Source organism: Mesocricetus auratus, unplaced genomic scaffold, assembly GCF_017639785.1.
Source record: "Mesocricetus auratus isolate SY011 unplaced genomic scaffold, BCM_Maur_2.0 Super-Scaffold_100029, whole genome shotgun sequence".
Classification (NCBI taxonomy): Eukaryota; Metazoa; Chordata; class Mammalia; order Rodentia; family Cricetidae; genus Mesocricetus; species Mesocricetus auratus.
The window spans coordinates 1,212,229-1,228,189 of NW_024429210.1; the positions used below are offsets into that span (position 1 = coordinate 1,212,229).

The 15,961-nt window shown below is 43.4% G+C and overlaps 1 protein-coding gene across 2 annotated transcripts in view; it reads left to right on the top strand.

The window, feature by feature from the left end:
- The first annotated feature begins 998 nt into the window (after window positions 1-998).
- Window positions 999-15,961, top strand: part of Bves (blood vessel epicardial substance) — a 32,278-nt gene continuing 17,315 nt past the window's right edge. The window contains exons 1-5 of one of the 2 annotated variants that reach the window (XM_005070412.4): window positions 999-1,133; window positions 4,317-4,553; window positions 8,160-8,284; window positions 11,022-11,209; window positions 11,940-12,048. In XM_005070412.4, the coding sequence (XP_005070469.1) occupies window positions 4,328-4,553; window positions 8,160-8,284; window positions 11,022-11,209; window positions 11,940-12,048 (648 nt within the window). In that variant the 5' untranslated portion in view covers window positions 999-1,133; window positions 4,317-4,327. Of the gene's footprint in view, window positions 1,134-1,203; window positions 1,320-4,316; window positions 4,554-8,159; window positions 8,285-11,021; window positions 11,210-11,939; window positions 12,049-15,961 lie in introns of those variants that run through there. The other variant, XM_040733234.1, reaches the window with a different exon arrangement.

Consider the following 15,961-nt stretch of genomic DNA (forward strand, 5'->3'; position numbering starts at 1 on the left):
CCTAGTTTTTCTCCTGTGCTGCTGGTGCATCTCCCCTGGCCCCATGGGAACGGACGCTGGGATAACAGATTCCAGGCAATTGCAAACTGCTTTGTGGAACTGAAAACTCAGGCTGTGGCGTTGGTAAGCACTTTACTACTGAACCATCTCTTCTTAATGGTTGTACGTTCAGTAAGGCTGGGGATCAAGCCAAGCCATGAACGCCTTTGGGGAACGCTCCAGAGCCTCCTAGAGCAGACTTTACCCTGGAACAGCAGGCTGCACCTCTCTACGAGGGAGCCTGGACCCATGAGCACCTCGGGGTACTCTATAATGCACCTTTACCCAGCGGTGGTCTGTTTTGTACTCTGATCACACACGACCTCGTTCTCAAATAGCCGGTGCGAATTGAGTTACACAGTGGGAAACGGATGCCCATTTAACCTACCTATTCGCCCTGTGACCCTCACCGCACCGACTTTTCATTGCTGTAATCTTTCTGCCTGTCTTACCCAGAACCATGGACCAGTAGAAATACAGATTGGAGCATACGTCCAGATCCCATTTTCCCATTTCTGGTCCCAAATCTAGGGGGCAAATTCAAATGGAGCTTGGCCCACGAGAGGCCCCGCCTCACCTCGGGCGGGTGAATTTCGGATAAGCACTTAGGCGTGCTTCTTTGAAATCCAGCCCAGTGGCTGGAGGTGAGGTCCCTGGGGATCACCCGTCCCGCTGGGCTGCCTGGTGTCGCAGCGCCACAGCTGTCCGAGCCTGGGGCAGCTGTCCGCGGGCGGGAACAAGGGTCTGTCCCGGTCCCCCTCCCTCTCCTGCGAGGGGCGATCCGTCTGCGCGCCTCCCCGGGGACCCATGCCCAAACAAGGAAGCGCGGGAGCGGGGCGCGCGCACGCGGAGGGCCGGGGCGCGGGTCTGCGGGGCGCGGGGCTCCGCCCGCGGGGCAACCTCAGGCGGCGCGTGCGCTGTGCGCCCCAGCCGGCCGCCGCGATGCCTATTTTAGTCAAAGCGGCCGCGAGCGGGGAGCTGGCCCGGGCCGCGCCGCCTGGGGACCCTCCGCGAGCCCGTCGAGCTTCCGCTCCCCGTCGCCGCCGTCGCAAACTTGGCGCGCGCCGCCCGAGCCCGGAGCCGGGACACGCCAGGTAAGGGACCCGAGCGCCGCCTCACGCGGGAAAGTTGGCCCCGAGTGGCCGAGCAACTTGGCGCGCGCAGCACTCCGCGTCGTCCTTGCAGCCGCCCTTCGCCCTTCGCCCGCCCGCGCCCGGGGCCCTCGGCCGGACAGCGCGGGGTCGCCGAGCTGTGGGCGCTCACACCGTTCCAAGAGGGAGGTGAGCGGGTCCCCGGGTTGGGGTGCAGGTGACCGGGAGCCACCGGTCCTTGCTACCGGCCCGCGCCCTCGTTTCAAAGCCTTAGAGAAACGGGGGCTTGCCGGGCTGATCCCCAAAACGGGCGGCTCAGAGGGGAAGACTTAGCCACCAAGCCGCTGGCCGCGCGAGGTGCGAGAGATTCCATGACAACAGTGAATTATGTCTACTCGCATGGCTTTTACTTATTACTCTTCGTTTTTGTAATTTGGTCAAGGTTAATGTTAGCTTCCTCATTCAGCATTTTAGATCTGCAAACGCCTATTTGAAAGCCAATAAATGGGCACGATTTTCCTACAGTAAGTAATTTAAGGAATTAGACTTTAGGGATCTGATTAGAAAGATAACGTTTTGATTTAGTCAAAATTAATCTGACAGTTTACAAATTCACTCACCAATTAGCCTTCTTCCCTAGATCCACCATCTATTCTCTGTATAAGGGCAGATCAGTGTAGGCCATTTAAACTCATTAAGTAGTGATTAAGCCCAAACACGTTAGATTAATCATTTAATATAAAAAATTAACTGATATTTTTAAAGACAGTGAATATTTTTATGGGTGTATTTCACAGTAAAACACTTTCATATGTATGTTTATTTACCTACAGCTGTCTGTAATTTGTTTATCTTTAATAAAGTGTAACACATCAGAATACTTTTTACAATAATCCTACGTTTAAAGCTGGTTATTCGGCTGGTGAGAAAGCTTGGGCCATAAAGGTACAAGCAGGCAAGCCTGACAACACGAGCTGTGTCCCCAGAGCCCACGTGGTGGGAGGGGAGCTGCTCCATCAAGCTTGTGTCCCCACCCACCCCTCAGAAATAAATACATGTAATACATTTTAATGCTTATTAATAGTTTCTGATTTTCAGGCAGATTATAGTCTCCTCCTCAGTTTCCTTTGACCAGAAATGGAAGCTTTTAATGCCACTTTTAGAACTTACAAGAACCTGAAAGTGAACTCCGGTGGATTAGGAGGGTATCTAGGTGACTTGAGGAGTTCGTGCTGGTTACTTAGTACATAACTCTGTTTTGGAATATCAGAACCTAAAGGGGTTTTTAAGAGTGTGTAGTTAATGTGTCTCCAGTCCAAGGGAAAGCAGCGGAGGAGGAAAGCACTGGTCCCTGGCTTTCGTGGCTCCCTGGTGGCTCTGGGATGGACCCTGACTCAGGAAAGTGTGAGTGAAATGGTTATCTGTCCCTCTCATCCCATTCGGCCGGCCCTTCCTCAATGACACTGTCTATGGAGGCCTTGGAAGGGTATAGATCCATATGTACCACCCCTGCCTCCCACAGGCATTGGGTAGTTATAGCAAGTAGGACCTCTTACTTCCAGGTTCTTAGAACGAGCCCCCAGCTCCCCATTGTAATAAGCTTATATTTTTCTCAAGACTTTTGGAAAGTAGTTGAATTCTCATTTTTTCTTTTAGCAGAAAATCAGCACTTTATTACCTGTGAACTGTTTGGGATGGGTAGAGCTCTCCCTTGATATTATGTTTAAAGCCCTGTGATGCTCAGCACCACTAAATGAGTGTCACAAATGTAAACTTTCATTCAGTTACTTGATTCATATTTATAATTTTTTAAATTATGAAGCTGTTGGCCATTTGCTTGTTTCTTACCAGCTATCTTTGACTTAAGTATTTAACCCACCCAAGTATTTCTCTTACCGGAGAAAAGGTCCGGACTTCTTACCCCTATGGCGGCTACATGGTAACTCCATATTTATAAATTTGTTTGTCATCTTAAGATATGCAGAATTTACCCACATATACTTACTTTTCTAACAACCTTTCAAGATGTCCAAACCACACCCTATTACATACCACTTAAAATCTTTACTATGTTAAAAAGGTGAATTTCTTTATTTTGAAAGATGTATATATTTGTAAGTTAAATTTAATGATATTTTGGGTCTTCATTTGACTCTTAAAAATGAAATAGATTAACTCATGTCTTTGGTAAACCTGCATGGTTTTTGTTAAGGACCAAATTTATGTAATTAATAATGAAGGGTTGTTTTTTTTTGTGAGTGTGGAACAAGCACCAAGAATAGATAATAACAGACAGGATGGAGTGTTACTTTGTGTTGTTTTATATAAATGTATGTAAAATGTATATTACTTGAAATGTATTTGCTATGGTGCTTAATATTAAATACCCAAATTTATATTCATGACCTGTCCTACATATAAACTGTACATTTACTACTTTCTAATTTGTGAGATGCTTTCAATAAGAATTATCTGAGGAATGAAAATAGAGACTTAAGTTGAAGAATAAAAGAGACTTTAATTGCTTTTTAAATTCTTTATTTGGATGTATATGGTAGTAAAGTGTATAGTTATATATTTTGTGCACATATTATGGTAGGTATGTGACAATGATTTAGCAATGGCATAAAATAGAGCCCTGTACATATTTTAAACTTTTAAGTAAGTTCAGTAAGCCAGTTTTTTAACTGTTTTTTTGTGTGCTTGGATTCAGTCTCCACTATGAATGTTTTGAAGACTGCTAAACCATGTAAACGCTGTGACCCATGAATGTGGGAGTTAGTCTCTTACACTTGTGGATTCTCTTCAAGTACACGTGCATTCGCTTCTGCTAAACCATGTAAACGCTGTGACCCATGAATGTGGGAGTTAGTCTCTTATACTTGTGGATTCTCTTCAAGTACACGTGCATTCGTTTCTGACACACGCGTGCGCATGTGTTGGAATAGTTGTGTGCTCTCTGAGGTGTTTCATTTAAACGAGAAGCAAGTTGGGGATTGTTATGGCAGATAAAGAGGACACTCTGACTTTGTGACAGGGCTGGAGTTTGAACCTATGTAATTGATGAGACTCGGAAAACTCTGTTGACCAGTATGTAATGTAAAAATCACTTTTGGCATATTACCTGTCATAGGCATGATAGAATGAAGTTTCCACTTGTAACTGATTGTGTATTTGTCTTTGTAGGACTTTTCAACATGAATTATACAGAGTCCAGCCCATTGGCAGAAGCAACTGGAGTAGGTTTTGCCTCTGGGTTGGGAAGCATCACACCTGTGCCTTCCAATGAGACCACTTGTGAAAACTGGAGAGAGGTTCATCACCTGGTTTTTCATGTAGCAAACGTTTGTTTAGCAGTTGGCTTGGTGATTCCAACCACTCTTCGCCTCCATATGATACTGCTTAGAGGGATGTTGTCTATAGGTGAGCCACCCTGAGCTTGAATAACTTCTGTGGGGCTGGTGTTGGATGGGTTTTGTATTGGGAGCTTAGAGTGTTCTTTCCAGGTGTGTAGCATAGAAGTAACATAAGTCTCTGTTATCCAGTCAGCAGGCTGTCTACCAGTTTAGAAAATGGGTCTCCTCACAGCCATTGGCTTCCTTTCTTAACTGCATAGGCGGTGTACGCCTTTCTATATTGTGTGAGTTACTGTGTAAGTGGTGTACGCTTTTCTGTACTGTGTGGGTTACTGTGTAAGTGGTGTACGCCTTTCCATACTGTGTGAGTTACTGTGTAAGCGGTGTACACCTTTCTATACTGTGTGAGTTACTGTGTAAGCAGTGTACACCTTTCTATACTGTATGAGTTACTGTGTAAGTGGTGTATGCTTTTCTGTACTGTGTGAGTTACTGTGTAAGTGGTGTATGCTTTTCTGTACTGTGTGAGTTACTGTGTAAGTGGTGTACGCCTTTCTATACTGTATGAGTTACTGTGTAAGTGGTGTACGCCTTTCTATACTGTGTGAGTTACTGTGTAAGTGGTGTACACCTTTCTATACTGTGTGGGTTACTGTGTAAGCGGTGTATGCTTTTCTGTACTGTGTGAGTTACTGTGTAAGTGGTGTACGCCTTTCTATACTGTGTGAGTTACTGTGTAAGTGGTGTATGCTTTTCTGTACTGTGTGAGTTACTGTGTAAGTGGTGTATGCTTTTCTGTACTGTGTGAGTTACTGTGTAAGTGGTGTACGCCTTTCTATACTGTGTGAGTTACTGTGTAAGCGGTGTACACCTTTCTATACTGTGTGAGTTACTGTGTAAGTGGTGTACGCCTTTCTATACTGTGTGAGTTACTGTGTAAGTGGTGTATGCTTTTCTGTACTGTGTGAGTTACTGTGTAAGTGGTGTACGCCTTTCTATACTGTGTGAGTTACTGTGTAAGTGGTGTACGCCTTTCTATACTGTGTGAGTTACTGTGTAAGTGGTGAACGCCTTTCTATACTGTGTGAGTTACTGTGTAAGTGGTGTATGCTTTTCTGTACTGTGTGAGTTACTGTGTAAGTGGTGTACGCCTTTCTATACTGTGTGAGTTACTGTGTAAGTGGTGTACACCTTTCTATACTGTGTGAGTTACTGTGTAAGTGGTGTACGCCTTTCTATACTGTGTGAGTTACTGTGTAAGCGGTGTATGCTTTTCTATACTGTGTGAGTTACTGTGTAAGTGGTGTACATCTTTCTATACTGTGTGGGTTACTGTGTAAGCGGTGTACACCTTTCTGTACTGTGCAGGTCCTCCTACATATCAGAAAATCCATTCATGTGCAAGAATGTGGGTTTTGGAGCCTGAGTGTGTGAGTCCAGTTGTAACACCACAGCTTGCTAACTGTGTAACTTGAGCAAATGACTTTAATCTTATGTCACTCCAGTTTCCCTTTGCATCAAAGAAAGATAAAAATAAAACTACCTTTTAGGGTTACTGTGAGAATTAGGTAAATGTATGTTAGGCTAGTGCCTGGCACAGTGTTATCACAAACATTATGATTTGAAAAGATAATTTGCTATAGACAGTGAAGTGATATTGAGAACAAAACCAATTCCCACATATACTAATTAAAGTGTAGCATTTTTATAACATGTATATAATATTAACATTTTGGGCCCATTAACTGAGCATGCTAAGTTCGTTCATATCAAAATACTGAAAGAATGGAGTTTCTGTTTTACCTGGTGATTATTGACAAATTCCATATATGATTTCTCCTCTTGACCTCCATTTATCCATGCACAGTTATGACACTTGTAATATATCAGCCAACGAGTAAGGAAGGCAGTCTTTACCCATGGAAAGACAGATGGGCAGTCACAGTATGGCGTGTCTCATGCGCACTGCAGGTCTATACCCAGTGCTCAGAACAAACAGGTGACAGGCTGAGTGGTAATGCAAGGCAAGGTCCTTATGATAGTACAGATAGCTTTGGGGAAATGACCAGTTTCTCTTAAGTATGAGCATGGAGAAACCTGGTGAAGGGCACAGAAGAGAAAAACTTAGCATAGCAAAAAGGAAGACTAGGATTTTGAACCTGAATATACAAAAGGTGACAAGAAGAGACAGAAAGGCTAGCTAGGAGTCAGCTTTGGGGATTTCTGGGGATGTGTAATGTTTACTAAGTTAGGGATTCCAGAGGTAGGTTGTCGAATGGAGGGAACCTATAATCCAAATTACAAATATGAAGAAGACAAGAGCTCCGGACGTAAAATGTTCCAGAATGCATCTTTTAGCCTGGTACTTATGAGAAGGGAAACTGAGGCCCAGGAAGTAAAGGGATGAGGTTTTCCCAGATGTTCCACTGTGACGAAGTCAGGCATTTGCATGTCTGACTTTTAATGTGAAAAATTAGCTTTCATGTGCACATGAATCTATAAATCTATATTTTACTGATCATTTTAAACTAAAACTATATTATATATGTACAGGAAGAGACCATTTGCTGATTGGATAATCACCAAGTGAAAATTTGGGTCACTAAATGTTTCAATAAAATATTTGCTCTTGGCTGATGGTATCACTTATTGGTACAGTACTTACCTTGACTGCGTGAAGCCCTGGGTGAGGTCCCAGGTACCTCATCAGCTAGGCATAGTAGAGCATGCTGGCACTCAAGAGGTAGGATTAGAAGCTCAGTGAAAACCTCAGCCACACTGAGGGCTCAAAGCTAGCCTGAGCCACATGAGACCTTGTCCCAAAAACGCCAAATAAAACTTTTAAGTTCACTACTAATCTCGAAAATACAAAATAAAATGCAGCATGCATTCCTTGCCAAATAATGAGGTTTTAAAAATTGGGGAGTGGGAATAGGATCTCTCGATCTCTAGACCAAGCTGGCCTCAAGCTCACACAAAGATCCAACTGCCTCTGCCTCCCAAGGGCTGGGATTAAAGGTGTGTGACACTGCCCCCTGGAGAGGAGTTTCAGACTTTACAACTTTGACAGTGCATACTGGTGCTTCTAACTAGTAAGGCCTGCAAGTTTGTAGAAAGCATTTGGAAAGCATTTCTTCACTATTGTCTGAAGCTGTGGCACACGTCACCTTTAGGTCCATGTTAAGTGAGCAGTCATAATGGAGAATTCTTTCCTATAGAAGGCTGCCTTGGTTACCAAAACCTATACCCCCAAATGGATGTGGCGGTGCACGCCTGTAACCCGGGTGTATAGGGGACTGAGGAAGAGAGATGTAGGGTTAAGGATAGTCTGGAGACACTGTCTCAAAAAAAAAAACCTCTAGAGCTAGGGATGTCCTCAGTTGATAGAGTACTGCCTGCAGTTTTGTGGAATGGAATACACTGAAACAGCAATGAGAACCAAAGGTGTGTGTGTGTGTGTGTGTGTGTGTGTGTGTGTGTGTGTGTGTGTGTGTGGTGAGAGTGGGTGTTGTGTGGTGTAGGGGGATCTTTTTTAATAATAAACTAGAATTAAATGTGGTTTTCAGCTTAAGCATTTCTAAATGTGTTTGGTTCTAGACAGTGGAGGATTCTGTTAAAGCTGTTTGCTGACTCTGTTGTAAGTATCTAACATGCTGCTTCTGTTACTCAACAGGATGTACCCTTTATGTAGTCTGGGCCACTCTCTACCGATGTGCCTTGGATATAATGATCTGGAACTCAGTGTTCTTGGGTATCAATATCTTGCATCTTTCATATCTTTTGTACAAGAAAAGACCGGTAATTATTAATTTTTTAATGAGAAAGTGACTTTAAATATGAAAGCTTTTTAAAAGTATTTCATTCAGACTTGCAAGTGAGAAACTGACAGCCTTAGTCCCTCTCACATATTCTGAATATTGAGCTTTCTGTGTAAATTCTTGAGAGAAAAGCATTGGAAATCTGTGAAATTTGTTTAACAAATGAATTTTCCAAACCTTGACTTGCTAGAGCATGAACACATGACTAATGCTGTCTTTTTTTAGGCATATTATGCGATTATTTCCTGGTCTGCTGATACTCAGTTATCACTTGGGAATATCTTTGTTTAATTATAAAATTACTGATAAGGAACTTCCATTTCATACTAATGGTTTGCAGATAGTCCATTCTATTTCCATAGTATAATGGCTGTTAATCTTTCTGGAGTCTAAAATATTCATGTAAAGAAATCAGCACTTTTGGAGGGTACTAACAAGAAAATCCATACTTACTTTCTTATTTTCAGCTCACGCTTCTCTTACTATTTCTTTTTAATAATACCAAAACCAAAATAAGAGCCTGAGGGCCATGGCGCATGCCTGTGATCCCAGCACGTATGGGGCAGGTGGAATGATGGTTCAAGGCTAGCCTGGTCTACATAGTGAGTTTGAAGTCAGCTTGGAGGTGTGAATGAGGTCCCATCTTTAAAAAAAAAAAGCAAAAGCAAAATAAAAAAGACAGAAAGAAGAAAACACAGCAACAGCCAAACCCACCAACAAGACATAATCTCCGAGAACATAAACAAAGTAGAAAGTAACTGGGTTCGTATAAATCACTCCATACATGGTCACTGACTGTCCTAAGTACAAACATTCATTCACCCAAGGCTGTAATGCTCATGTTAGGTCTGGATTTCATGTAGAAACCTATTAGAAAACCAGATATTTCACACAGAAATACAGATGATACACATTGTGGGCACTCTGCTACTCTGTAACCTCCTTACACACAGCCACTCAGTTTGGGCTGCCTGTCTGTATTGGTCAGTATTTTTCTGGGTTAGGCTGTGTGATGAATGAGACCTCAGTGATGTAGAACAGGAGGGGCCTCTCTTCCTGCTCCCCTTACCTGCTGACTGATTGAATCACTGATTCTTTCTTACGTTTTTGGGGTCTCTATTAAAGCAGCAGACTCTCTTTGGACTGTGCATTCTCATGGCAGAGGGGACCGTACAGAAGTTGGGAAACATCCTGCTCAAGAGGCAGGAAGGCGGTGAGGTGGTTAAGAGCATGGCTGCTCTTGCAGAGGACCTGGGTTTAGTTCCCAGCACTCATGTGGTGGCTGTCTCTGACTCCAATTCCAGAGAACCTAATGCCCTCTTCTGGTCTCCATGGGCACTGATTGCACATGTTGCTGACCAAATATCCATACACAAAACTTTAAAAGCAAACAAACATAATCATTTCTTTAAAAAAAAATCTGTGTCACTTCTGCTCATTATTTCATTGGTCAAGTCTGCTAATGTTGGGGTTAGGGCAGAGTAATTCTCTTAGGGACACAACAATTGTGAGCAGCAGTGTAGCGAAGCCCACTAACCGTTGTAGCCCTGGGCACACCGAAGATGCTCAGAGAGACTTTGACGAACAGATGCTTCTGAAGAAGATAATTCAGACAACCTCACAAAGGAGCTGAGTCTTGAGCTGAGATGTTAAGGAAGGCCAGGGCTTGGATGTGTGTCACTAGACTGCATCAGGTCCTATGTTCATGACTGTGCCACAGTGGATACTGTGTGGGCTGCAAGCGGGACAGATTTGTGAAGAAACCATGCTGAATGCTCACTACTAGAGCTGTGGGGTAGAGGAGGTAGAAACTGTAGTGATGACGATGACAGTTCTGAAAGTCAAAGTCTGTCAGTTACCCGCGTGATTAAAGCACCAGAAGGAATGCCCTGCATCTGGGCTCCCTTGTTCTGTCTGGGTTTGTTTTTTTTTTTTAAATCTGACTATCACTTAAGTAAACAAAGACTATTCTTCATCGAAACGACTAGACTAGAGTGACATCAGGTCGAAGCAGCTTTTGTGCTCTGGCTCTGCAGCTCTCATCGTGTGTCACCTGAGCTTTCACTGGGACAGAGTTCATTCATAGTGCAGTACAATTTTCCATGTACCAATTATTGTGCCTTGCAGACACTGCATGCCCTGGCCCTCAGAGACTCTGATGAGGGGTGATTAAGACAGCCACTGAACCGCTGTCAGTAGCCAGCCTTTTTCATCAGAGGGAACTCGGTGCTGCAAGGCTGGTTTGAGACCACCACACCAGAACTCTCTATGTTCTCTTTTCCTTTGCTTCAAATATGTAAATGCAAGGCAGTGATTGCAGTGAGAGCGTTGGCTTTCCTGCCTTGGTGCATTAAATAATTACATACATGGAGATAAATTCTTAATGCATTATTTTGTAAATTTGGTTTTCCTTTACTGCTTACTTTCTCACTGTCATAATTAGAAGTTAAGGCAATTTCTTCTTTTGAAGCAAACACTGTGTTATGTGCTGCTACTAAGATTAGGAAGGTTGCTTTATGATCAGTAGCAAAGTGTCACCATTAGAGTCATCTCCCTTCCCCAACAAAGTATAGATTACACCACTACTAACTCTCCAAGACTCCACTGACCATTTACAGCAAGTCATCGGAGTGTAGCATAGATTTGTTTATTCTTGAATCCTGCCCCTGGGAGTCCGTGTTTGGGAACTGTAGGATCTCAGCGTCGCTGTCTTTCAGGTCAAGATTGAAAAGGAGCTGGGTGGTGTCTACCACCGATTGTTCGAACCACTCCGTGTCCCTCCTGATTTGTTTAGAAGGTTAACTGGACAGTTTTGTATGATCCAGACCTTGAAAAAGGGTCAGACTTACGCCACAGAGGATAAAACCTCAGTTGACGATCGTCTTAGTATTCTCCTCAAGGGGAGGTAAGTGTTACATGGAAATAGGAATTCCTGGGATGCCTTCCATCTTTTGTAGCCGCTGGGAAGGAATTCATACAAGGAAATGTTGCCAGCAATGTTGGAGGGAGCAGTGACTGTGTTGCTGAAAGTCATTTTGCAACTTATGTTTGGGCTGCTGAGGAACAGTGTGCCTAAGCTAGGTAGACCCCTTGGTCCTGAATTGTATTGATACTGAAATTTTCAAGAGTGAATATTTTTTAACCATGTTTACTTTTTTCTTGAAGTTAAGGAGTCAAAATTGAAATGGGTTTAAATTAAATTCAAAAGGCTTGTGTATGTGGCAAAGGTGATTTGTTTGTTTTTCGAATATCATAAGTTATATTGATGATCTGAGGGGAGAGTCATCATTGTTGCAAGGCTATAATTGTTACTGTGTTCATTTGGTGGTAGTTTTAGATGAGGTCTCAAACTCCTAGGATCATGTGACTGTAGATGTGTGTTACTGTGCCTGCCCTGGGACACAGTTATTAACAGCAACCCCTTTCCCCTCAGTCTGTAATTTACAAATTATATATCCACTCCAGCTGTAAGAGTGGCAATAATGCTTCTGAGAATGCTTTTAACTGTGTCCTTTACTTGTGGAATCTTTAAAACTAGTGCAAATACATTACTACCATGTTTTAGTGATAAGAAGAATTATTTTGTTTTTTGGAAAATGTTGTATACTTGTTAACATGTTGACTTCTGTTACCAGAATGAAGGTCTCCTACCGAGGACATTTTCTGCATAACATTTACCCCTGTGCCTTTGTAGATTCTCCAGAATTCAGATCAACCCAGATGCACAAGGGGGAAAAATTCCAGGTAAGATTTGGCTTTCAAGAAGATTAAAACTATTTTGTATCTCATTCAAATCAAGTGAAATGGGAAAGTGACTGTGATTTCTTTTTTGAAAAGGAGATAGCCACATGGGTATCCATAGTATAATGTGATAAAACAAAACAGCGACAACAAACCCTACCTTGCAACAGTGTTTGTGTGTGCACAACTGGAGGTGGGGTCTAGACAGCCATGTTCTAATCTAGCTATGGCACTAACACTGTTGTTTCTGAGGGGTGAGCTTGCTTGCTTGCTGTTTCATTTGTCAATAATTTTGGGTCATTTAAATTTCTTAATATTTCCATTAAAAAACATTGTTTGGGGATTTGGATAAGAGCATGGGTTGTTCTTCGAGAGGACCTGGGTTCATTTCTAGAACCCATGTGACAGCTCACAATCATTGGTGACTTCAGTCCCTGATGGCCTTGATGTCCCTTTCTGGCATTCACACAGATTTGCATAAAGTAGCAATAAATGCAATCTTTTTAAAAATTCAATTTTATTATGAGAAAAATTATATCACTTGTAGGTAATTCATGTTCCTAAACACACCATTGATTGCCTTATTAGGGAAAACAGAAAGCTAGCTTTACTCCAGAGGCCTTATTAAATAAAAGTCTCCAATCACTTTATTCTTTTGTAGGTAGTGACCATGTTTAAAGGCAAAGAGGAAATTCCTCATGGTATCAGCAGTTCGAATGCTGACTATTCAGTTTAATTCTTTTTATTTTTATAAATTGCCCCGCTGTGTTGCTGCTGATTGTGGTTGTTTCTAAGCCCCCATGTCTCCTGTTCTATTTGCTGTTCTTAGGAATGTGGCCAAGAATGCAAGTCTCTGGGTAAATAGCAGTGAGGAGATAGTCTGTGCACAGGGCTGCTTTGATACAGTGTGTATTTAGTGGGAAACAGAATTGAAGAGGATGTCATCACAGAACAAAGAGGACCTGCCACGTACCTTGCTGGGGAATCTTACAGGTTTCAGTTTGGGATACCCTTCAACTTGAGGTGTCCTAGGCTGGAGATAAAGGGAAAGTGCAGTTTAGTTTATTTCATTGCTGTGTCAGCCCTGTCTTGCTATCACTCCATTGCATAAAAGGTCTCGGTAATTGAGGAATTCGTTAAGATTGGACACGTTTACTAGAAGTACTAGTTTAAGCTCCCTGACTATGGGGGTTTCAGTGAGAGCGGCCCCCATAGGAGCATATGTTCAAATGCTTGGTCCCCAGTTAGTGGAACTGTTTGGGAAGGATTAGGAGGTGTGGTCTTGTTTGAGGAGAAGTATCACTAGGAGTGGCCTTTGAGGACTTAAAAGCCCAGGTCAGGCCCAGAGTCTCTCTCTCTTCCTGCTGCTTGGGGATCAGAGGATGAAGCTCTCAGATACTGCTCCAGTGTCATGCCTGTCTGCTTCCTGCCTTGATGATGATGGACTGAGCCTCTGGAACTGTAAACAAGCCCTAATGAAATGCTTTCCAGTGTAACAGTTGCCTTGGGCATGGCAATAGAACACGGACTAAGACCCTGATGATGTTCCTGTGCTGGTCATGTTTGACATATAGAAAGAGAAAGCTGCTGTTGTGTCCCGCTGCTCTGTCTCCTTGGTACTGTGGGGGACTGTCTGTGTTCTAGGGTGTCTGCTTCTATTTGAGCAATGTGTTTAACCCCCCCATGAACAGAACAGACTATTTCTTTTTCCTGTGACTTCCATAGGTCTCTTCTTCCACCTCTGTCTGTTACACTCTTTCCTCAGTGTGGTAGCAGGTGGTTTTATGTAATAACTCAGTCTCCTATTATCCTGCAGAGAGGATTGAGCTTGGGGTGGAAACTAAACCTTTGTTCTAGAAGCAAGTGATCCCCGAGGAACAAGGTATACAAATACCTACTTCCTCTCCGCTGGACTCCAAGTTATATTTGTAATTAAGCTAACAAAAAGTCACTGACACTAACAACAGTTTTCCTTCTTCTTGGGGACTGGGCTTTAGTAGCTGAGAATTGTTCTTAACTAATGTGAAGATTCCAAGAACATGATAAAAACTGCAGTACCGTCACTGGATGAAGGACATGGATTCATCCTTGATAATTGGAGCCAGCTTTCTTTGGCATGGGGTGTGGTATTTTTTGAGTTTGTGGTATTTTGTGATTGCCAGTGGACAGAAAGTACAGTGCCATCAAGTCTGTGCCTATCACAGAGCCAACTTCATCAGAATAAGCCCAGGGAAATTGTGCTTTGACTGTTTACAGAGCGTCTCTGCTGGCCGATACTCAAGAGTGACAAGTGGCTGTTTATGTCTGTTCTTGTAGCTGCACATCAGCATGTGTGCGTATGGCCTCTCACGGAAGCACATTCCTACCCTTCCCTAGGGGACGTTCTGTTAAGGACTTATGTCCTTTTGATTACTTTGTTTGAGACAGGGATTTGTGTATCTCAGACTGGCCTTGAACTCTCTGTGTAGCCAAGAATCTCCATGGACTTAGGGTCTTTCTGCCTCTACCTCTTGGTGTTGGGTTGTGCAATGCTGGGTATAAAACCCAGGGACCCAAGGCTTCTTGCATGTTAGACAAGTTCTCTACCACTGTGCTACACCCTCAACCCTTTATTTTTTGTTTGTTTTTTGACGCAGGGTCTTACTATGCAGCCCTTGAGCTCACTGTGTAGTCCAGGTTGGCCTCAAACCAGTTATAGTCTTCTTGCCTCATTTTTCCAAAGTACTGGTATTTTAGGCATGTGCCACCACTCTAGGCTGTTACTCGTTTAAATTCATTCTGTGGCCAGGGTGCTGATGAACTGTACCATAGGGGAAAAGAGGAAAGCACTGCAAGGCAGCAGAGATTGTCACTTGGTAAATACTGTTAGTAATTCTAATGCTACAGGCAGATGGACGATGCCAGAATGGGCCTGAAGCTCACTGCTCTTAGTTCCCGCTGTTGTGGGACTTGCAGACTGGGCTGCACTTACAGCTGCTGACATGATCTTCAGTGCCATTATCACAGAAGCAGGAGTATTGCTTTGCGTTTGGGTTTCTTTTTACTGAGTGAGCATTTCTGATAAACATTTGTCTTTTGATTCCATCTCAGGCTGCTGCTCTCCCATGGTCAGTCACATGCTCTGGTGGGTGCTGTGAACCCTGAAAGTCAGTTTGAGGGAGAGGTCTTAGAAATGCATGTCTGTGCCCTTGTAAGACAAATGAGCATTGCATTTTCACTGGTGTTTAAAGGAAGCAGCACCATCAGGCTGGAGAGATGGCACTGAGCATAAAAAGCCCTGATTACTCTTCCGGGGAACCTCAGTTCGGTTCCTAGTACCCACGTGGAAGCTCAAGGTGGTCTGGAACTCAAGTTCCAGAGATCTGGTGCCCTCTTCTGGCTTGCATGGCACCAGGCACAGTGGTGCACAGACAGACATACAAACAAAACAGCCGTATTCTTAAGACAATGTTCTTGTGTTTTGAAAAAACTTGATATTAATTTAATTTATTGTGTGTAGTGTATGTGTGCAGATGTGCATCCCTGTGTGTGTGCATGTGTGTAGTGGATGTGTACAGGTGTGCATCCCTGTGTGCATGTGTGTGATATATGTGTGTAGGTGGGCATCCCTCTCTGTGTGTATGTGGTGTATGTGTGCAGGTGTGCGTGTATGTATGTGGTGTATGTGTGCATGTGTGTGGTGTATGTGTGCAGGTGTGCATCCCTGTGTGTGTATATATGTGTGTGGTGTATGTGTGTATCCCTGTGTGTATGTGTGTGGTATATGTGTGCATTCCTATGTGTATGTGTGCCTGTGTGCATCCCTGTGTGTATGCACAGAGGCTCCATTGTGCTCTTCTCTGTAGTACAGGATCTCCCACTTAACCTGGAGCTAGGCTGGTGACCCACAAGCCCAGTGATCCACCTATTTCTGCCC